The sequence below is a fragment of the Pleurodeles waltl genome, chromosome 3_1, assembly GCF_031143425.1.
Source record: "Pleurodeles waltl isolate 20211129_DDA chromosome 3_1, aPleWal1.hap1.20221129, whole genome shotgun sequence".
NCBI lineage: Eukaryota > Metazoa > Chordata > Amphibia > Caudata > Salamandridae > Pleurodeles > Pleurodeles waltl.
The window spans coordinates 1,368,568,273-1,368,593,187 of record NC_090440.1 but is presented as its reverse complement, the minus strand read 5'-3'; the positions used below and the strand labels follow the sequence as shown (position 1 = coordinate 1,368,593,187).

The following is a 24,915-nucleotide window of genomic DNA, read 5'->3' as shown; positions in this document are numbered from 1 at the left end:
ACTCTACCATACATAGATTATATGGTAAGCATACCATGTAGGTGCCTTATTGCAATAAAAGGAAGCCACAAAGTTTTGATTGCTGAGGATGAGTTTTGTTATTGTTCTCTCCTTTTAGAAATAACAAAAAATATTCTTTTGAGTTCTGTTATTTACTTGTTTCAGTCTGATGTGTCCAGTAATAGAATTACTTTAGCTTGATTGTTTCTGATGTGGAGCAATATGAACGATCAGTAGAGGAAATGTTCCAAGGAACGCTCCTTGATAGAAAAACAATGAAGGACTGACCTGATCAGGTCTGAGTCATTCTTCCTGCACCTTGTTGTTCCTTACGTTTGTGATCTCATGAAGAGTGAGGCTCTCAGTGCTGAGTCACTGAATCTGGAAACACAGAGGAGAAGTCTGCACCACTTGCATACAATTCTTTTCAAAACAGAGTGCATTCTAATGGGTGTGGCTCCTATTTATGACATGCTGCATCAAAGATGGCCACTGCAGTGTCTTAGCATAGGGGATATGTGCCCCTAAGAAACAGAAGTGCTCTCTCTGAGAGTTTTAAAGAAATAGCAAACTGCTTGTGCATGCCACATGAGCACAAGCAGAAATGGAGACGCCTGTGGTTGGCATATGTGGAGTACAAGCAACACTCTAGTCTGTATCGAGGCTTCATGAATTATTTGATGGCCTGACAAGGGACCACTAGTGGACAAGCCCACCAAGACTTGCTGGCCAGGCTAAGGAAGAAAGGCGATGCTGTACCACAGCATCAAGCCATTAGTCATACAAAGAAAAAGCTAAAGACAGTGACACCATGTACAACATAGGCAGTGACAACAAGATATAACACTAAAAGGCAGCAACAACCAGGTACAAGAAAATAAATAGACTCATCAGTAAGATGAACTGTCATGACTGAAGCATCAAGCACAGCTGTTGAGAGGGGCAAATACATGCAAAGTAGCAAGTAGCATCCACCTCATTCTGAATCTCGCCTTGAGCAAGGTGGCTCAAACACACAGCCCACCAATATTAAAGTCACGAGGTGGACCTAAAAGCGAAAGCTGCCAAAATAGCACAAAGAAATGACTGGAATGAAACAAAAAGATAAAAGCAAAGACCAGAGCTTGCAAGAATCAGAAAATGCACTGACCTTCAAAAGCAAAAAATGGTGCAGCACAGCCACTGGGCCAGTCTGGTGACCCAAGCTCAGGTACGGAACTGATACTTCCAGAGGGTGCGGATTCAGGTGCACAACGAACGCTGCCTAAACAGCACACACTCTCAACACAAGAATAAAGAAAGGTGAAGTGCATGCCAGCTGCTTTCCTGAAACCTCCACCACCATTGAATAGCTCCAAATAGCAGAATATTGGCACCAGATGGACCACGTGGATCAAGACTTTTGATGATTTCATAGATGCTTCCAGAGCATCTATTACTGAGATGGCTCATTTTGATCCTAAACTGCACACTGAGATCACTGTTGATGTGAGCCGACCAGGGTTCCGAGCAATCCTTGCTCTACATAGTCAGAATGCTCAGAGACATATTGTGGCATATGCCAGATTAAGTTTTTCAGAGGGGAGGATGCGACAGCCGCCACCCGGAAATTCTGGGATCTGTCATTTCAAATAAAGCAGCACTGGATATGGTTCCTCTAGATGTGGCCCACACTGAGAAAGCTGTCTATTATCATGTAAAGGCATAGTTGAAGGTGCTGATAGGCCTTTCATGTAAATTAATGGAAATGGCCAATAGTATCATCATGGGCATCGTCACTCTGAGGACGTGAAACGGGCTACCAGCAGCATCATGATAGTATTATGGGAATGGAGTCTTGACACAGAGACACTTTGGGAAATTGTTTGAATCTTTTGATTCCACGTTAGCAATGATAATAGTATTTGTTTCATATTTGTAGGAGTCTGCTATGACTTGGATTATTTTTTATTTGATCAATCTTTAAACATGAAATGATTGGATCTGACTCCTCTCTTCCCCCGTATGCTCCCAATCTGCCAGCTGCAATAAACCCAAGGGAGCAATACTGCTCAAGCGCTGTTTTATAGGCACAAAAGAGAACATAAGGTCATAATTAGAATACAAACATTGTATATAATCGTTGTTATACAATTGTGTTAGTAACAGACTACAAGAAATTCCATATGTTAGTGGCAAGCTCTGATAAGTGTTTCCTTCCTGAACTGAAGAAGGCATCTGGGTACAGACATAATCACGCACATCCATAGTTTCAAAATACTCCTACAATAGCTTATAATGTACATTTTGATGTCAAATCTCCCTTGAAACTGTCAGTGTTCCTCATATACAGTGTCTTTTTCAATATTTGAATCCCCTAGCATCGGTGTAATTCTGCTTTTAGTCTCTTCACTGACAGACTCAATCCAACTATAAATAAAATGCTCACAACCACACAAACTGTTGCTAGTCCTACACACATACTTACATTTGCTCCAATTACCTTGATCAGATCTCACGGTTTGTCTTGAGTCAGAACAAAAATATCAAATTCAAAAATAAAAATAAAAAAAATGCAAAAATGCAAAAGCAGCTCTCAATTCAATTACAGCATCTTTTATTTTCTTCGTGTGAGCAAAGCAAAATATAAATCAAAGGTTTCTCTTCTCAGAAATCGGTGGACATATTTACAAAAGTTCTCAATCTTCTAGAAAGTTCATCAAGATTTTCTACTTGCAAATGTTCGAATTCATTATTAAAAGTTCAAATGTCTCTAATACTAAACCATCTGATAATCACTGATTAGCACTTCCAACAAATAATGCCTCTGTTCATCAAGCTGCAAGTTCTGTTATATTCAGCTGGATTCAAATTGTCAGTACTAAAGGCAATGAACTCCTTCTCCCAATCATCAGCTGCATAATAAGTGTGTTCAGGAGCTGAGGATTTTTGACTAGGCACTCTTTATTTTTGACCTCCTTGCTTCATGATCTTCACTGTCACTTTAATCAGATTCATCAGTTACTTCACCAAGAGTAGGAGGCACGTTTACTACTGGGTCTGGACATTTTGTGGGCCACTGGTCTCCAACCACAATTCTTTTCTCAACTAGGTTTTCAACATTTTCTGACCCTTCAGAGAGTCAATTGACTTTGACTTGACCCTCTTGCACCTTCGATTGCTTTTGGCACACTCAGATTTTCACAAGACTGTGCTTGTTCTGCAATATCCCCTTGTCCTGTCATCACAGCTTGGCTAATCTTGACCTCTTCTCTCACTGTATCCAACCCTTGAGGAACAGGCACTCTATCATCAAGAAGACTTGGAACTTAACATGTGTGACTCTCATAAACCTGGTTTGGCAGATCAGCACACTTCACAGCAGTAGTGGCTACTGAGACAAATTGGTAGGGCCTTTCCAATGAGTCTCTAAGCATGACCTTCTGACACACTTCTTCACCAGAAACCAGTCTCCCGGACTCGGGTCAAGCCACTGTTCTTGTGATGGTTGAGCAGTTGCTTCTCCAACCTGACGAGACAAAGAATGAATCACATCAGCTAGTCCTCTGAAATAGTCCAGCACTAAATCATCTGTAAAGTTCATAAGGACGTTTGCAGGCACAGCTGGCAACCTCATAATGATCTCATGAGGGGACAATTCTGTCTTTCTGTCTGGTGTGCTGTGCATACTCATCAGGACAAGTGGCAATGCATACAGCCATTCAACGTTGTAGATGCACACAGTTTTGCCAGTCGAGACTTCAAAGTTCCTTTTATCTGCTGGACTAATCCTGAAGCTTCTGATCTGTAAGTGCAATGCTTAATTTGTAATGCCACACACAACAATGATATCATTATTGAAATGAATTCCTTTGTCGGATTCTAGAGAAGTCGGAAATCCAAATTGAGGTATTATTTCTCTCAAAATCGGAATGTGCAACTGTAAGGTTATAATCGAGTTGGGTAAACTTCCACCCTGTGTGAAAACACACACCACCACCCAAACATACCTCAATTCATTGCACATAGGCATTTCAATAAAATCAAGTTGCATTCTGTTGAAAGGACCTTCTGATCTACTTATGTGGCTCAGGTTAACCACGGTATGTTTCTCTACATTCATTTGTTAGCATGTTATACATCTGTGACACACTGCTTCAGAAATCTAAATCAGGGGTTGTACTATGTTTGTTGAAAGGTCCTGATCATTGCTTCTCTGCCTATATGTGCTTATCCATGGTAATACCTTGCCATTGGAGACAACAAACTATTGGGCAACACTGCTTTTCCCTCACTGGAAAGCCAATAATCACCTTCTTCTCTCTGAACACAACCTGCTTTACTTCAACCTCTTCATCCTTCTTCTGATACTTCTTCAGCAATCATTTCACTTCTTCCCAAGTTGCAATAGCTCTCTATTAGAAATGGGGTCTTTGGTTGGCAGTCAGGTTATCCCCTGTCCAAGCAAGGGCCCTCACTCTAGTCAGGATAAAAGAGAATCACCCTCAGGTAACCCCTGCTTACCCCCTTGGTAGCTTGGCACAAGCAGTAGGCTTAACTTCAGAGTGCTAGGTGTAAAGTATCTGTACCAACACACACAGCAACTTAATGAAAACACTACAAAATGAAACAACACAGGTTTAGAAAAATAAATAATATTTATCTAAACAAAACAAGACCTAAACGACAAAAATCCACAATACACAAGTCAAGTTATCAATTAAAAAGCAAAAAGAATCTTCATGTAGTTTTAAACACACACTAACAATGTTAGCGTGAAAATAGACCTTGGGTGCATCAAAAATACCCCCACACGGGTGAGTGTGCATCAAAAAGGGCATGGGATACGTCAACTTCACTCACGAGTGAGACCATGCATCGTTTCTCCTTTTGTCAGGTCGGCGCGCCGTTTCGTCACTCCACAGGAGAGCAATGCATCGATCTGGTTAGCACTCTCGGTCCGGGCAGGCCTTGCATTGTTTTTACATGCCCAGCGGTGTTTGAGTCAGAAATCCAGCCGTGCGATGATCCGAAAACCACTCAGCGCGGGTTGCAATCTCCCAGCCTCCGTCAGAGATGCTGTGCATCTTTTCTCCAGCTCCGTGCGACGATTCTTCGGTCGCGTTGCAGGCGAGCGTCAATTTCCAGCCGCGAAGCCAGTGGCGCATTGATTTTTCAGCCGCAGATCGGAGTCGTGTCTATCTTTTCCCCGCACTGCGTACTGTGAGTGGATTTCTTCCTCTTAGGCTGCCAGCTTCTCCTTTCAGGGTCTCAGGAACTGGATGGGCACCACAGGGCAGAGTAGGAGTCTCTCCAGAGACTCCAGGTGTTGGCAGAGAGAAGTATTTGCTGTCCCTGAGACTTCAAACAACAGGAGGCAAGCTCTAAACCAAGCCCTTAGAGATCTTCACAAGATGGAAGGCACACAAAGTCCAGTCTTTGCCCTCTTACTCTGGCAGAAGCAGCAACTGCAGGATAGCTCCACAAAGCACAGGCAGAGCAGCTCTTCTTCCTCAGCTCTTCAGGTCATCTCCAGGCAGAGGTTCCTCTTGGTTTCCAGAAGTGTTCTAAAATCTGTGGTTTTGGATGCCCTTCTTATACCCAATTTCTCCTTTGAATTAGGCCTACTTCAAAGCAAAGTCTCTCTTGAATGTGAACTCCTGCCTTGCCCAGGCCAGGCGCTAGACACTCACCAGGGGGTTGGAGACTGCACTGTGTGAGGACAGGCACAGCCCTTTCAGGTGTAAGTGACCACTCCTCCTCTCCCTCCTAGCACAGATGGCTCATCAAGAAATGCAGTCTACACCCCAGCTCCCTTTGTTTCACTGTCTAGTGTGAGGTGCAACCAGCCCAACTGTCAATCTGACCCAGACAGGGAATCCACAAACAGGCAGAGTGACAGAAATGGTACAAGCAAGAAAAAGCTCACTTTCTAAAAGTGGCATTTTCAAACACACAATCTTAAAATCAACTTTACTAAAAGATGTATTTTTAAATTGCGAGATCAAAAACCCCAAACTCCACATGTCCATCCGCTCCCAAAGGGAATCTACACTTTAATCAGATTTAAAGGTAGCCCCCATGTTAATCTATGAGAGGGAAAGGCCTTGCAACAGTGAAAAACAAATTTAGCAATATTTCACTGTCAGGGCATATAAAACACATTAGTATATGTCCTACCTTAACCATACACTGCACCCTGCCCTTGGGGCTACCTAGGGCCTACCTTAGGGGTGTCTGACATGTGAGAAAATGTAAAAAAGGGGAAGGTTCAGGCCTGGCAAGTAGGTACACTTGCCAAATCGAATTTACAGGTAAAACTGCACACACAGACACTGCAATGGCAGGTCTGCAACATGATTACAGAGCTACTTATGTGGGTGGCACAACCAGTGCTGCAGGCCCACTAGTAGAATTTGATTTACAGGCCCTGGGCACATCTAGTGCACTGTACTAGAGACTTACTAACAAATCAAATATGCCAATCATGGATAAGCACATTTTGTAAAGGAGCACTTGCACTTTAGCACTGGATAGCAGTGGTAAAGTACCCAGAGTAACAAAAACAGCAAAATCAGAGTCCAGCACACATCAACAACCTGGGAAACAGAGGCGAAAAGTCTAACACTCTCATAAAGAAATTTTGATTTGTTTCATTGGTGCTGCTTCCATCGCTCCATTCCTCATTAAGGGATGTGTTATGGAGAGCCCAATAACGTGCCACTTGGTCAGCATAGGCATTGCCTAACAAGATGTAATCATTTGACTTTTGATATACTGCAAATTTGACAACTGCAATTTTCACAGGTAACTGTAATGCTTTCAACAATTGATAAATTCTGTCGCCATTTCGAATAGGTGATCTAGAAGGTCATGAAGCCTCTCTGGCACCACAACTGTTGAAGTTGTGAACCACACCAAAACCATACTGTCTGTCAGTAAAACAGGTCACTTTGTTCTTAAGCACAACATGTTCTGTTAAGGAAAACCAATTTGGCTACTTGGGCAGAAAAGACTCCTTGAAGCCCTTAAGCTTCCATCACACATGAGACTGTGCAATCTGCGTAATTAGCTCTTAGATTCCATCAGTGTCTCCTAAACAGCAGCCATCAACAAACATAACAGTAATTTTCATCTAGAAGGCTTTCATGCATGCCTCATCAAATGGTACTGGATCAGATACATCATTGTATGTCAATTTCAGTGAAGGTTTCGACAAAAGGGAAAAAAATTGATTCCACCGGCAGCAGTAGTCAACCACCCCCAAAAACATTCTGACATCTCTCTGTGTCTCTGGTGGGTTCATTTGCATGATTACTGAAATGTTCTCTTGGGGACCTTTCTCGCACCCTTCTCCATGTGGTGACCCAACTATTTCACTTCGTTTTGACACTATTGTAATTTTACTGGGGAAACGTTATGTCCATTTTCTCCTAAGTGGTTTAACAGTGCAAATGTAACTCTCCTACAGGCTTCACACGTGTTTGATGCAACCATCATATCATCAATGAATTGATCTAAAATTGAACGAAAAGGAATTTTATGGGACTCCAAATTCTTTTTCAAAATCTGATTAGAAATGGATAGTGACTCCATATACCCTTGACGTACAACACCATAAGAAAACACGGCTTCAGAAATTAAAAGTGAATAAGAATTGCATATCCTCATAAAGTACAATGGAAAAAAATGCCTGACATAAGTCAATGACCGCAAACCGCTCCACTTCACAAGGAATCTGGAACAAAATATCTGCTGGATTCAATACCACAGGACAACATGGAATCAACAATCTCGTCCACTTTTCTCAAATCCTGAAATATGAGTTACTTCTCATTAGGCTTCTACAATCCTAATATAGGGAAATTACATGGGCTTCCCAAGATGTTTTTAGAATATCTTGATCAATTAAATTTAAATTACAGGAGGTATTCTGCAGTTACTTCTGGGGTCATGATATAAGGCAGTATCCTTGGATACACTGCATTTGGCTTTACAGTAATTTTAATTGGCTCAACTCCTTTTATGAGTCCTTCCCTGAAAAGTCCCAAACTTTTGCCATACCTTGTCTATTGCAACTTCTCGGGTAAATCCTTAACTGTCATCATTGAAACATTGTGATAAGAAGGTACAATCCTTAATTTCTTCATCACTATTTGTCTGAATTGCTATTCCATTGTGTGTGCAGCTAATGGATCAATTTAGCTTACACCCTAAATCATGACCTAACAGGATCACAAGATTTGAATAGCAAACAACAAATTGGTGCTGATCTTCAAATGACCTACTATAACTAGGATATGTTCTGTAATTGGGTTAGTTAACTGCTGATTTGCTACTCCTAAACCTGAACTTTTCTTCCTGATGAGGGCACATTTGGTACTTCTAACAGTGAAATGTGTAGCTCCAGTGTCGACAATGGATGAAACATTGTGTCCCACAACATTGCCATTTACATAGAGACCACTTTGATCTACCTCTAAGCATGCTGCTCACATGCAATACTCATCATCAGAACTGTCACTGTTAAAGGTTTCTGAAAACTCATCAGCACTCAAATCAATTATGGGGAAACTGTGTTACCAACTGATTTACATTTGCATTTCCTTTCCTTTCTGATTCATTTGTTGCTGAGGAACAATCACTTGCTGCTGTGTCATTGGGGCTTGTGGAACCCACATTTCCTGAAGGACCTGCATCTGTTGTACTCCTGTTGAAACAGCTACATTTCAGACTCGGGGGTCTTTGAATTCTCTTAATTTGAACTTGATCATTGCTAAACGTCTGAGCAGCATCACCATTTTGCACCAAATGTTTCATATCCTGTCTCCAGTGTCCAAAATGTCCACATGCATGACATGGCTGCATTTTCTTAATTGACTGCACATAAATCACACTACCTCTTTGATCTATCCAAACACCACATTCTCTATCCCTAAACTGAGGGATGTTGTTAACCTGCTGTGGCACTCTTTGCATTCCACTAGTGTTCACCATCATCTGCGGGATCTAATTTCCTGTCTGAGCAGATTTCAATTTCATCACCATCAATTTCTCTTTCAACATTCTCTGCTTTAATTCAATTTCGTCACTACAGTACCTCGTGTACTGCAGTACTTCATCAATGGCTTTATTCTGCCAATAAATCAAATGCTGCTGAACCATAGTGCTAATGTCAGGCTTCAATCCTTGAATAAATTTCAATGCAAAATGACTCACGTCTTTCGGTTCAATAGTTTCAGAACCACTGTGCTGTTTCAAAGCTTGCAACAATCTCTCATAATAGGTGTAAATTGATTCTTTTGTTTCCTGTGCTGTCCTGTCAGTCTTTTGCCAATCAACATCTTTCGTAGAAACTTTGTTTTTTAGGAATTCAATCTCTTTATAATACCCTTTTCATCATCTCTTCAGATGGCACACCTGTTACTGGATCTCTCAGCGGGTCACAATTATGCCAATCAACACTCTGCTTGCACTCAATTCACAAATCTGCTGGAATCACAATGTCAAACAGTGTATTCAGATCTTCACACAGGCATCTTGGAAGCTTCACAAACCTTTCTGTCTTCTTGTATGACTCCACTGGCTTCTCTCTCAATCTCAGGTAATCATATGTGAATGACAGTATGTCACTCCTGCGCCACAGGACATGTTCATAACCACCACCTAGAATTTCTCTCATTGACATAATTTTTACTTTATTATCAGTTTGATTTGCTTCACCTGGAGGCAAATTCTGCTTTGCTTTCTTTTGATCTCTTTTCTTTGCCCATCTGCCTTCCCATTTATCGAATGCATCCCATGTTTAAATGTTTGTAATTAATTCCTTAATATGCAGTCTTACTTCGAGTTATCCCATGTTGTCTTTGGTAGTGAACTCTAATCTGTAACTTCTTCTTAAGAGCTTTGACTTTCCAAATCCACGTCATATTTCTCTGCTAATTCTACTAATTTCCCACATGTCAGTCCTATACGTTGTGTAACATCTTTCCACATGAAGCACAATTCATCTTCTGCATGTGTTTCTAATTGCTCCATTTCAAGCATTCCGTTAATTAACTCATTTAATTCCAATTTTAATATGGACATATTCTGTGTTCCATCTGTCTCTGGTATCTCCTCTGTTCTAACACTACTACTCGTTGTACCTGTTGCTCCTTTTGGGCTTAAATTATCTAGCTACTCAGTTAACTGCTGTGCTGAAAAACCTTACCAATTAATGTTGTTTCTCTGGGGCATGTTTTGCGGGGTACTGCAATGTACACTTGTAATCTGGTCTAGTGTGGGCAGGCACGGAAGTTGAATTTCCTGAGGCCATCTTGTAGCTAATATTGGCCCTACTTGATTTAACATCTGGTTAGGGTTTGCAATTTGTGTGGGGGTCAAAGTTGGGACACCAGAAGCTATTCTCTCCATCACCAAATTGTTTGAATATACCAATCTCTGCATGCCACTTAGTAACATCCCTGAAGATACTGGTATTTCTGACGCTGCCAAAAACATTTATGGACTGAGCATTGCTTCCAGGGTTGCCTGAAGCATACAATGGAACAACTGGACCTATAGTCACGGGAACGGTTGATGCATTGGGTCATGTCAAATTTGTCTGATTCTACGGAATTGTCATTTCAGCACTTTGACCTGTTAAAACAGTACTGAAAGTCTGTCCTGTTTGACTTGGGATAACATTTGACATTGTCTGCACTGGTGTATACATGGGTATAGTCTGATTCTGACTACAATTCTGCATAGGTGTGGTTACATTAGGTGTAGACACCATCTGGTTTATATGAGGGCTTGTCATTACTTGATTCGTACTTGGGCTTCTAATGTACTGTGCTGTATTGATAGGCAGATCTGGTGAATGAGTACTTGGGTCACTGAATTCTCAGCTGTACTTGGAACTATCTGAATTGGGCTTTATGTAACTGGGGCAGTTGGCCCATGCAGGGCTACATTCCGTACTGATTCCTCAACTGAATGATACGGTGGGAGACGATTTATTAAAAGGTGATTTATAAACTCATCTTCCGAACCACTTTCATAAGTAGCTGTCTTTTTACCCTCATCAGTTGCATGCTGCAGCACACATAGAAAGAGGGAAACACATCTTGTAATTGTTTTTGTGCAGGAAGGTGTCCCTTCTGGCACAAAAACTATCACCACCACGACGCAGTCACCCTTGCACCATTCATGTGCCAGCGCAGAGGGAGATGACAGAAATGTGCCATATCTTGTGGAAATGGAGCAATTCACCCATTCCCGATGGGTGCAGGGTGGCGCAGCAAGGTACTTACTGTGCTGCCCGCGCCAAGGTCCTTGTAAATGAGGCCCTCAGTGTACAAGTGGAGAAGTGTGGCACAATGGTTAGAGCGGCAGACCCTAATGCAGAGATCTGCCCCGGGACCAGGGTTCAAATCCCACCTCTGTGGGCCATGGGCTCCATTCCCTTGGACCAGATAGTTCTCACCTTTGTCCCTAATCTAATTAATGGGTCCCACTCTGTAACTCTGGGCAATAGCTTGCTTAATCTCCACAGCAGCTCTGACAGTGCTTAGATGCCTGGCTTCACCCTGGGGGTTACCCAGTAGTGGGTGCCTCACAGGGAAAAGCCAGGAGGGGTTCCATGGTGGTATGTGTGCAGTGCCTTGAGACCCTAATGGGTGAGTAGTGTGCTATACAAGTGCGAAGTTTACAGTTTTTACAAGAATCGAAGCAATTGGAGGTGCATGGATGCATGCCAGGAATTATTTGAATCAATATATTGTTTGATCGGTCTGTTAGTGCCAAAACAGTGGTAATGAGTGAAGGGGGCCGCTGTCACTCTGTCAATATGAGACTGTGTACATCTCAGCAACCTTTGTTTTTTTCATTTATATTGGTCATTCAATGATGGATTACTTAAATTGTGTTTGCCTAGCTGAGCTACTTATTTGATGCTGTGCTTTTATTACGTAAAAACAACCCCCTCAACAGTAAATGCAAAGACAAATACATTTAGCTTATTTTTCAAGCATATTTAAAGATGGATTCGAAACCAAAAATTCAACATTTTCATGATTGTCAATAAATCAAGCATCATGCCTTGTTATTATCGGAAACAAGCTGTTGAAGAGTGGGAGGAGGTTTTACATATATGTAAAAAGAACATGTACCTTAGGTAAGACAAACTCCCTAAATGGAGTATCACGTGTTACTGCGTGAGCACCTCCCATTGGAACAGTATCACTGTATCGCTGGATCTCGGCAATCACGGCTTTTGTGTACGGCATCTTAGCTCTGTCTTCAAAGGTTGGAGTACGGTTCTCACCAATCACACTGTCGATCTCCTCATGGACCTTTGCTGTTAAAAAAACGGGCTTATTTAAAACTAGAAGCAATTTCCGGTTCGCAGTCGTGAGTAATTTTAATAAAGATTAGCACACATAACGCTACCGGCTCAATCCATGTTCTGTAGTACTGATGGAGTCATGATATGGTATTGACCTTAACAGTGCTTTCAATGGAAACAAAAAAAGTGCAGGTACATACTACTAAGAGTACCTGTTTGCTCCTGAGAAGTACCAGTACTCTTCCATTAAATCTATTGCAGTAAAGCTGAGAGGTACACGTACTCCCTTTTCAAATTGAAGAAGTGCAGGTACTCAGGGCGGTCCTTGACCGTTTAAGGTTCTGGACTTTTGTGCACGTTGCCTAGCACACAGAGGACAAACACATATCAATTGGAAGGAAAATATATTGGTTAGGTATTAGCGTGCTAATCATATAAGGGCAAGGACATTATGGGGCATATTTATACTCCGTTTGCGCCGAATTTGCGTCGTTTTTTTCGACGCAAATTCGACGCAAAACTAACTCCATATTTATACTTTGGCGTTAGACGCGTCTAGCGCCAAAGTTCATGGAGTTAGCGTAATTTTTTTGCGTGAACACCTTCCTTGTGTTAATGAGATGCAAGGTAGGCGTTCCCGTCTTAAAAAATGACTCCCAGGCATGTGCGTGGTATTTATACTCCCGGGCAAAAATCACGCCCGGGTATGGGTGGGGCAAAAAACCCCGCATTTGCGCCTCTTTTTAACGCCTGGGTCAGGGCAGGCGTTAAGGGACCTGTGGGCTCAGAATGAGCCCAGAGGTGCCCTCCCCTGCCCCCAGGGACACCCCATGCCTCCCTTGCCCACCCCAGGAGGACACCCAAGGATGGAGGGACCCATCCCAGGGAAGAAAAGGTAAGTTGTGGTAAGTATTTTTTATTTTTATTTTTTGTGGCATAGGGGGGCCTGATTTGTGCCCCCCTACATGCCACTATGCCCAATGACCATGCCCAGGGGACACAAGTCACCTGGGCATGGCCATTGGGCAAGGGGGCATGACTTCTGTCTTTGCTAAGACAGGAGTCATGTTAATGGCGTCTGGGCGCCCCAAAAAAATAGCGCAAATCGGGTTAAGACGATTTTTTTGCCTCAGCCTGACTTGCCCCATTTTGGGACGCCCAAACGCCATTTTTCCCTACGCCGGCGCAGCCTGGTGTACGTCGTTTTTTTTCACACACACCTGGCAGCGCCGGTCGGCTAACGCCGCTAACGCCGGCTAACGCCATTCAATAAATACGGCGCCCGCATGGCGCTTCAGAATGGCGTTAGCCGGCGCTAATTTTTTTGGCGCAAAACTGCGTTAGCGCAGTTTTGCGTCAAAAAGTATAAATATGGGCCTATATTTCTTTTTGGAGCATTCTTAAATGTTGACAGATATTAGTGTCTACCTGTGGATGATTTCCGCAGGATGCCGGAAAAAAAAGAAAAATAAATAAAAGTGTAAATCCTGCTTGTTTTTTTGATGAATATATACATTTCTATCAGTTCGTAATTCTACATGCCGAAATGTTAAGCACCAGAGTATACTTTGAATGCTATCATTTGCATGGCATAAACACAGAAACCTTTGAAATACTCTGCAGCAGGGCCTACGACACATTGCATTCAGTGTACACACCTGTGTCAGCAATCTTGGGCCTTTTACGTGCCACAGGGCCATTATACTCAAGAGGTTGGTCGAAAGGGCTGGTAATTGGCCAGATTCTATACCCACCACTTATGGGGAGCTAATACAATGAATAAGCAGGGCTTTGCTGGGCATCTTGTCCTTGAACAACAGGCTCTGCACCAATCCCATTAAGGCGCCCAACTCCACATATTAATGGAGTGCATCCATGCATAGGAGGGATTGGTCGCCAAGCTTACCTTAAGGCCAGGCTTTTTTCTCAAACCTATGTGGCTACAGGGCCTGGCCTCAAAGTGATGTGGTTCTTTTTTCTCTTTAATTTATCAGTGTGCAAACCCAATGCTGGTTTGCTGATCACAGGGCTACATGCTGTGAGTAGGGCCCTCTTCCCAACCCAATGCAGGTGGCCAAATATTCAGTTGTCTGCAGCTGGGGTTTACTGTAGTGGCTTTCTTGGGGCCTGATCCTGCACTGATTATGGCATGAGAACCTACCCTTTGCTCAGCTGGTGCTGGCCACAGGACCTTGCTGCAATCAAGCCTTCTCTTCTTCAGTGACCTTGTGTGAGTTTGCAAACACTATATAGATTCTGGGACTGTAAACCTTAAATTGTCTTTTGCAAACCCAGCAAAAATCCCACTAAGGTCCCCAGTCACAATGGCCTAGGTGTCAGTGGATGTACCCCAGACCTCCTAAAGGGTAATAGTTTTCAAGACATGGAAATCAAGAGCTGCATTAAGTAATCCTGAAAACAACAGAAAGTTTCCACCTGCAGCCAATCAATCACAGTGCTTGGGTGTGTGAAGTGAGATTAGGGGGCAGATTTATACTTTTTGATGCAAAACTGCACTAACGCAGCTGTACCCAGCAGAGACTTCATACCCATACTGCCCATCCCTGGGTTTCACCTTGTGCTTGTGTCAAATGAGCTGTACTGTCACCATGCTGCACTCATGTATCATAGTGCAAGGTGGGCTGCATTGAGGGGGAGGACATAAGGGTTTAGTAAGGCAAACACACCTACACAGACTGAAGATGAAACTGAACTCTGCCAGGTCCATGAGTGCCATGCAATGTAGCACACAAACACAAACAATAACAAGAGGAGCCATCAATGGCAACAAGAGCATAGCGTCTTGGCAATTCCATCCCTGTGGTGGTGCAAGATCTCAGCACAGCATGGGCGCATGTGAAACATGTAAGACTGTGACAGGTGAAAATATCAATGTGTGGTGCTGTGGCATGAGCACAGCAACACCCATTGCATGGCCTCACTATGCAAATGGAAGCAAAGGGAGGGTGGAACATGAAAAGATGGCATCAAGCCACAAAAAGGATAGACAACACACTTAGAAGATATGACGCTGCCAATTGTGCCAACTGGGCTTCCATTCATGTGACATGGAGGTGGGGCATAGGGCTGTGGACTGCAGCTATGATATACAGGAACAATCCTTTGGAGCTAAGGGGCGCATCATAGGCACTAAGCACTGTGCCGTATTGATAAGGTGGCGTTAAGCCACTTTTTTGTGGCTTAATGTCACCTTTTAAATATGGCCCCTTCCTGACCATCACTATGAGTGGAAGGTGGAGCAATGAGTGTTGCTGTGGGTGTGCCACAGCAACACCTATTGCATTTTGATGCTGCCTCAGATAAATGGAATTTTGTCAACTTGAGGCAGTGCCAAAACTCTTTCGTCAGCCCCAGAAGTGGCTTTAGCAGGGTGGAACGAGGAGGAATACATTTATACCTCCTAATTCTTTGCTTTTCCTATGTGTGCTGTATTCTGCAGCATGCATAGGAAGGGTAAAATGCCAGAAAGTATTGTTTATGTGCAGGAAGGTGTCCCTTCCTGCACATAAACAATCATTTGTAAATTACGCTTTGGCTATTCTGTGTGTGCTGCATTCTACAGCTCACACAAAAGTGCCAAAGCGCCATTGATGATTGTTAATGTGCAGGAATCTGCTGATCTACCTGTCCTGGAGTACCCTGATGACCTGGATGACCAGCTGGCAACTATCAGCCAAGAGACCCTCCAAAACGTCCTTGAAAACCTCCAGTTACCACCTCCAGTGGCAAGGAGGAATACGTCAGAAGATTACCCATTAAATCAAACTTCCAAAGAGGCACATGCCTTTTACCCAACTCCCTCCAACAGATGTGTGCTCAGACTTTACTGATTACCTGAACCCTGCATCCACTAGGATGAAAGGGGAATGAGAATAGAAAAAGAGAGACCACCACCAGATCCAGTTCCAGCCTGTGCTTCCCATTTGAAGATAGGATATTCAGTGTGTGCTTCTGTAACCTACACCATTCTTCTTATTGGAATTTCCTTACAGGAAGGACCTGGAGCCGGGTGATAAGAGCACAGATAAGTACATTCCTTCTACGCCTTCAACTGTTCAGCCATTCACATTCCCCCAATTTCATCCTTCTCCTAACCCAGTGGTTCCCAACCTTTTGACTTCTGTGGACCCCCACTCTATCAATACTGGAGCCCAGGGACCCCCACTGAATCATTATTGTAATCCGGGGACCCCTCCACTGAGTCATTACTGAAAGTTGGGGACCCGATCTTCTAATATTATATACATTTCTAAGCAGTCACGGACCCCCTGAGGAGGCTTCGCGGACCCCCAGGGGTCCCCGGACCACAGGTTTCGAACCACTGTCCTAACCTGTATCTTTTGAGAACTATCCTCTCTCTAAGAGAACAATGTTAACTTAATGTCTTCTTTTCTCCAGGAGTCAGAGGTATCCAAGGTTCTCTGGAGCATAGTTCAAAGGTTCACAAGCATACAATCTACTAAAGTATCTAGGAATTAGTCTGAGCACTGAGGTTTGTCTCTAAGACTGGCAAGTCTGCAAGGCGAAGAGCTTTTGAATATGTATGTACATATATCTATTGGCAAGTCTGGAAATCATACAAAAGGATTCTTTACTGTAGTTGCTTGACGTTCTGCTAAGCCAAAACAAATTCTCCTCAGAAAACCGATAGCCAGTTGTTGGAAGAAGGAAGAAATTCAGCTTCTCCAGAAGGGAAAAAATAGCTGATGTGCACACCGGAACAAGAAAATTAATTAATTACTCAAAACTGGATTCTTTATGAAACAAAGCGCCTCAGGAACACTGCTCATTCTCCTCAGGATTACAGTTGAAGTGCACATCTCCCAGAGAGAAACAGCTGGAGGGAAGCTTCAGCACGAGACTAAGGAAGACACACTAGAGCACTGACCTCAGAAATATTTGCGGCCACCAACTTGATTGGCGGTTAAACCTGAAAAAGCTAGTTCTAAGAACAGCCTCCGCAACAGCCACCGGGAGTGAGGACGCGGCTGCAACCAACGTGGGTACAAGGGAAAGGGGAATCATTTTTGCTGATGGAAGAACTTGACAGCACTGGCAATAGTTTTCCTGACAGTGTATTGATGTAGCAGACATAGTATGACCTGCCAGCACCGACACAGCAGAGGACTCCGAGGACCGAGGCACCAGCTTTGGGAGGACAGTGATAAGAGTCCAGCAGGAGCTAGCCAAGGAGGTGTGGGTGGGGATGCAAACTATGGGAGCCAGCCTTGAGGGGATGTGGACGTACATGGTTACGGCTACAGAACAGACTTGAGCCAACCAACGCACACACTCCCCAATGCGATGGAGACCAAGAGTGTCTGAGGGACATAGCTGCTGCCATGAGGGAGAATCCACAACAACTCCCCTCCCAAACTGGCATCAGCGTGCTTGAGGACAAGATGGACTCCATACACCGGGGAAGGGTCTCCCTCAGGGCAGACATAGCTGCCTACCACAGGGATGTTGCTGCTATACTTAAAAATCAGCAGCTCCTTGCTGCAATGATGTCATATGTAGTGCCACAGATGGTAGCTGCCGGGAATTGGGAGACCACATCTTCAACCACTGAAGTGTGTGTGGCCCCCTCTACCTCCCCACTACCACCATCAAGGGTAGAGGAGGCACCACACACATCGGAGGATGAAGATGTGGAATAGATCATGTTCACCCGTAGGATTTCCCAGTAGCACCAGCCCATTCCACATGGGCAGTGTTTTCCTTTGTCCTGTGCTTGACATCATGCCAGTGTTACCACTGTTGCAGATATGCACTCTTCTTCAACACACTGTTGACCTTTCTGCTATGGACTGCAATCGTCTCTAACTTTTTAATTGGCAATTTATGTTCCCCTACACTTAAAGCCACCCAAGCATGTCCCATGACATGTCCCTCAACCCTGGACTTGTGTTGTGTCACAACTGAATGGATTTCACGAATGCGGTCACAGACCTAGGCATTGTAAATATTACACTATAACACTTGTTATTGAACACCACCTACACAACTAGCATGTTTTTGTGTGTTGTGACACATATAATATGCCTAGGAATTGTGATGTGTGTAACATGTCTTAAGTCACAGAGTGTCAGTACAAGAGTGCATGAATATGTGGGCACATATCTATGCACATGGTACCTACATAATGAATGTCGATGCTGGTCTCACCCCCTACAAGCAATTCACTGATTAAGTAAAACATGTTGAACACATGTATGCTACACCCATTACATACAGCAGGAATGGCTGTGAAACAGTTCTCGGGCAATATCGTCAGCTGGGAGTATCAGGAGAACACATTGGTGGGAAACAGAGGGACTCAACCTCATCTGTAATTGCCAGTTTAGCATGATAGGAATGAAATGTAGGCTGTCGGCAAATGTCCCACAGTGCCCAACATTCCGACATAAAACCCATATAATGACAGCTGAATTGCCACACCTACCTGTCTTATACATGGTCAAGTTAGTCACCTTGAGTGGTGGGTACACTGGATGGCAGATGCACAGACAAGTAGATGTGTTGTAGATGCTAATGTGACAGCTCTGTTGTAAGAAGGTGATGAACATGTCAAGAGAGGGATCTGTAGGGAGGACGGAATCCCTAGGACAACACACAATTTTCACTGTACACCCATGGGAAGACCCTGAGACCCAAGCATCTGACACATGAAGTAAGGGAGTACCCAAAATGTTTTAATTAGATTTTAACAAAACTAAAAAGAATTAAGAACACCTATCCTAACCTAACCTATCCTAAATATATATAACCAACAACAGACCCTAACTACTCTAAGCTACACTAACCTAACATATTTAACAACACACTCTAAACATTGGCCCCCCACCCCTCTTATATCATGAGACTCATGCAGGACAACACATACTAAACTACACATATACTGCCTATTACTAAATAAATATATATTTTTTTGGTATATTTAATTTTTTCAACTTTTTATTTTGTTTTATTTTCTTATAACACATAAAAGCCCCAACATCACCCCCAGGCCCACCCACATAGTAAAATGTAAAAAATAGAAAACCCACCCACCAAACCCACTGATCCTAACTAAACCACTAACCTAAACTAACCTACAACTAACCTCAAAATGCCCACTAAAAAACATTAAAACAAATAAGGAGGAATGGTACTGAACTGGGGAGGAGAGACATTTTGGCACTGACAGGTTGACCCTCTTGAGTTTCCGCTTGATAAATTTGAGCGATTAGTGTTCTTCTCAACCTCCTTTTCTAGAGTCCAACTTCTTGAGGACATGTGTGACATCCCTCTGTAGTTCCCTGATGGCACTCATGTCCATGGCAGCAGGTGTGGTTGGCTGTGGCACGGATGTTGAAGGTGCAGCAGCTGGGGCAATTGTGAAGGTGGCAGCCAGGGCCCCCTGCACAGTTGTGGGTTTTAGTCCTCCCTGTGTGGGCAGTGTCTCCGGTGGATCGCTCTGTGTGATAGCGGCGTGACATCCTCCTGAACCCAGATTCTACTGCCACTATGTGCCGGCAGCAGACTGCCCTCTTCTGAAAGGCACGCAGTTCCTCATTGTTCATGTTGGCAGCTGTTAAAATGAAACAGTCAACCATCAGTGTCAGCATTGTTTGGAGTGTGTATAGATTATTGGCTCACACTCTACATCGAATTGCACACGTACTCCAACTCACATTCAGGATAATACAATTGCCCTGATAGATGAAACGACAACGCTGCCTTAGCATCATTTCCTTGGCACCATAGCCACCCACAACAAGGTTAGGAAACAAACAAAATGAGATGTGTATTGATTTTGTGCCATGTGTAACAATGCAAAGGCAGCGTCAACTTCACATAGATCAGGGCCACTATTCCTCATGTTCTGTGTCATATTTCAACCATACATCACCAGTAACTTGAATCTGATAGTGGGAGTATGGGCTGCAGTTGGTAACCATAAGGGGTCAGTGTTGATAGGTACACATGCAGGCCTGACCAAAATTACTTTCACCTACACTGTGAGCATCACATCTACCTACAAATGTGTTGTTCCCACCACCTGTGCCTCACGGGGGATGGCCATGCAATTCATCTTCTCATCTGTCCAGGTCATCCACTAAGGCATGCCCACTCATACATGGAGTCAGGGAGTGGACCATATGTTAGGAGGGCTGACAACTAGGAATCCATAGGTCTATCACATCTACCTTTATGTGTCCAGGTGTAGACGCCAATCAATACTTGATCAGCCAATACCATTCCTGACACACCCATATCCATGTCAGCACACATTTGGACTTGACCTGCATGCACGCCCATTTCATTCCATTTAAGTGTCACGTAAGTGGAGTACAATATATGTGGGACCATGCTGGGGGACAACTCCCCACCCAGTGTTACATGTACATTACAATACAGGGATGCACAAATTCGTCGACAAAATGGTACATCTCTTTATTGTGAGAATGACGGTGTGTCCCGCTGCCAATATTTTCACAACGGTGCACATCTAAGTCACATACGGGCCTACATGTGGCTTGTCACCACCTTGTTTATACGATGCTGCCCATTGAGCGCCACGAGCCTCACAAGATATGACTCTCTGCACGTGCATGGGGAACCCTTAAATGTGACACAAGCCCTCATTACAACCCTGGCGGTCGGTGTTAAAGCGGCGGTAATACCGCCAACAGGCCGGCGGAAAATAAATGGGATTACGACCACGGCGGAAACCGCCAACATAGACAGCCACTTTAACACTCCGACCGCCACGGCGTACAAACAAACAGAGCGGCTGTAACTGCCAACAGACAGGCGGAAGACAATGTACCGCCCACCCTATCACAAGATGCCAATCCGCCACCTTTTCCGGGGCAGAACCAACGCGAACAAAAACACGGAAGAAACAGTACACAGAAGGGGAAATCACACACCTCTCCACACCCCACGAGGAACCAGGACGTCATGGAGCCAGAACTTCACATCCTGCCGGCGATGGTCTTCCTGCTCCTCTATCAGGAGCTCCGGAGACGGCGGCAACGACCACGGAGAGTACTGCACCTACAACACAGGGGAGGGGTTGAGGGAAAAGAGAGTGACACACACACACAACACGCAACACCCCCACTCCCACCCTCACACACAACACCATACACACAAATACATGCTGCAACATTACAAATACACCCCCCTAACCCCCCTTGAATAACGCAAGGACAAAAGGAATTGATTTGAACAATTGTAATCAATAAAAATCCAGTACTCAAAACTCTAAATACAGTATATACAATTATGTACGCCAACTACAAAAGTCCGGATAATGCACCAATCATTGTCCGTGGACCACTGGGCCAAAAATGCATGGGCGAGGCCCACACTAGATACCTGACTCCAAATGGAGAGAACACTGGAGGGGCATCAGATCGAAAATAAACAGGCACCTCAGAGGGAAGGGGGGCACCTCAGCCTGATGAACGCACAACGCCACTGGTCCACAAGGGGGCTCCATGCCCATTGATGTATCCTGGGGAGTGCAAAGCCACAGTCTCTCAAGTCCTTTGCAGTGGGTCGGTTGCCCACTGCTTTATCCTGGGGAGTGCAAAGCAACAGTTTCTCAAGTCTCTCCAGTGGGTGGGTTGCCCACTGCTTTATCCTGGGGAGTGCAAAGCCACAGTCTCTCAAGTGGGTGGATTGCCCACTGCTTTATCCTGGGGAGTGCAACGCCACAGTCTCTCAAGTGTCTCAAGTGGGTGGGCTTCCCACTGCTTTATCCTGGGGAGTGCAAAGTCACAGTATTACAAGTGGGTGCCTTTCACCACTGGTTCTGGAGTGGGCTTTGTGCCCAGAGTGCTTCATCTTGCCAAGGACAGAGGTAGTGGATGTGTTTCTCCACTGGTTTTGGAGGGGGCTTTGTGCCCAGAGTGCTTCATCCTGCCAAGGACAGAGGTAGTGGATGTCTTTCTCCACTGGTTCTGGAGGGGGCTTTGTGCCCAGAGTGCTTCATCCTGCCAAGGACTGAGGTAGTGGATGTGATACTCCACTGGTTCTGGAGGGGGCTTTGTGCCCAGAGTGTTTCATCCTGCCAAGGACAGAGGTAGTGGATGTCTTTCTCCACTGGTTCTGGAGGGGGCTTTGTGCCCAGAGTGCTTCATCCTGCCAAGGACTGAGGTAGTGGATGTGACACTCCATTGACGGTGGTGCAACATGCCAGCTGCCCAGGCCCCTGGAACTGACCACCAGCCTCGTACAAATGACCACTGGGGATGGCAGCCAAGTCTGCAGTGGTGCCACTGGCTCAGGATGTCGCGGGGCCGCTGGCGGTGCTGGCGGCGGGGTCAGTAGCGGCTGTGCTTGCGGCGGTCATTGTTGCGGCGGTGCTTGCGGCGGTCATTGTTGCGGCGGTGCTGGTGGCGGTCATTGTTGCGGCGGTGCTGGTGGTGGTCATTGTTGCGGCGGTGCTGGTGGCGGCCGCACTGACTGCTGTGCTGGTGGCTGGCTCACTGACTGCCGTGCTGGTGGCTGGCTCACTGACTGCTGTGCTGGCAGCGGTGTCAGTAGCAGCGGTGCTGGTGGGAGGCTCACTGACTGCGGTGCTGGTGGCGGCGTCAGTAGCGATGGTGCTGGTGGCGGGCTCACTGACTGCAGTGCTGCTGAAGGGCACAGTGTCTGTGGTGCTGGTGAAGGGCTCAGTATCTGGGGTGCTGGTGGCAGTGTCCGTGGTGGCGGAGCATGTGGTGGTGCCGGTGGCGGTCTTGTCCGCCGTGCAGGTTGGCGGCGACGTTGAGTTGCCTTTCATTTTTAGGCCCTCCGCCACCTTGGATGGAGACGCAGCTGTCTTGCCACTTCCAACAATTGTCCTGCCTGAGCCCTTGGTGGCAGGTGATTTGGCCTTCCCCCTCCGGGATGTGGGCAACTTTTTCTGTTTAGGAGGTGGGGGAATGTCCTTGGCCTCGCTCCTTGGGACACTGGCAGACCTGTTGCTTGGCGCACTCCAAAATCCGGCTATTGCTGGCACCACTGTGCCCGATGATGTGGTGGCTGAGGTGCTGGGTTGGGACCTGGAAAGGCGGGCCTTAGGTGACGGATGGGGTGGGGGAGGTGAAGAGAATAGGTCAAGGTTTGACAGGAACATTTTTTAGACACACTGGGACGGGTAGATGGAGGGGTTTTGGGAGTGGAGGAAGAGGTAGTGGTTGTAGGAGGTGTTTGATTGCTGACTTTGGGTGAAGGTGCATGGGCTGGAGGCTGTCATGAGGTGGATGGCTGTTGGGTGGGTGTGTGCCTGCGTTTGTGTACTTTGGGAGGAGGGCTCACAGACACACTGGGAGAGAACACAGGGGATGTGTGAATGGTAGTGGGGGTGGTGAGTGCACGTGAGCGGTGTGTGGTGATGGGCGTGATGGTGATGGAGGTAGTGGCTGAAGATGTAGTGCATGCAGGTGTGAGTGGAGACGTGACAGGGAGGGAGGAGGGAGACGTGGAGGAGGGGGACACAGTGGAGGCAGTGGGTGTTGGTATTTGTGCATGGGTATGATGCTTGTGTGAGTGCCTGTGGGATGTGTGGTGCTTATGTTTGCCAGAACCACCCTTGTGTGTTGAGGTGTGCGCATGCTGGTCTGATGGTGTGCTTGGGATAGGCTGAGGTACAGGGGATTGGGTCTGGGTTGAGGAAGTTGGAGGGGGGAGGCTGGACACGGGGACAATGGCTGCCATCAGTGCTGAGGCCAGAGCCTGAAATGCTCGCTGTTGGGCTGCCTGACCAGAATGAATGCCCTCCAGGTATGCATTTGTCTGTTGCACATGCCTCTCTACACCCTGGATGGCATTCAGAATGGTAGACTGCCCAACAGTGAGGGATCTCAGTAGGTCAATGGCCTCCTCACTGAGGGCAGCAGGGCTGACTGGGGCAGGGCCTGAGGTGCCTGGGGCGAAGGAGATGCCCACCCTCCTGGGTGAGCGGCCACGGGACACACGCTGAGGGGTTGCTGGGAGGGCAGTGCTGGTAGGGGGGGTGGTGGCTGTACCTGTAGATGTGGTGGGCACTGGTCTCTGCTCCTGTCCCCGCCATGGAGCTCCCCTCACCCTCCGTCCCACTGGTGACTTCAGACTCCTTTGTCTCGCCCTCCAGGGCCATGTAGGATGTAGCTCCCTCCTGCTCCGGTGGCACTGCTCCTCCGCCTGATGATGCTAATGCACACAAGAAAAGGGAGACACAAAAACGGGGGGGAGAAAGAAGAAAGACATGTTCAATGCATGCAATACCGCTACTGTTGGCGGACACTACAGACACAGCAGCCCTCTGCACTACGCCATGCACTTAGAGTTCCCTAATTCATCACAAGGACGTGGGTTACAAGGCCTGTGCCCAATTGCTGCACACATGGAGGTCACAGGAGCCAGACTAGGTGTAGTTGGCTCTTATCACTGGTGGGGTTGGGGTGCCACTTAGCCTGCCTCACAAAGGTTCCTTGCCTACAAAGCTCGCCCTAGCCTAGGGGAACCCACTGCCCACCTCCCCCACCCAGACACCTCCAATGCTCGCAGAGTCATATGGATGTGACGGTACTAACCCCCTTGTGGCTGCTGTGATGCCCTCAAGC

The 24,915-nt window shown here is 45.6% G+C and overlaps 1 protein-coding gene across 1 annotated transcript in view; it reads right to left on the bottom strand.

The window, feature by feature from the left end:
* Positions 1–24,915, bottom strand: part of LOC138285202 (cytochrome P450 2A13-like) — a 476,011-nt gene that overhangs the window by 118,825 nt on the left and 332,271 nt on the right. Inside the window, exon 7 of the mRNA XM_069224864.1 lies at positions 12,135–12,322. Within this exon, the coding sequence (XP_069080965.1) occupies positions 12,135–12,322 (188 nt within the window). The remainder of the gene's footprint in view (positions 1–12,134; positions 12,323–24,915) is intronic.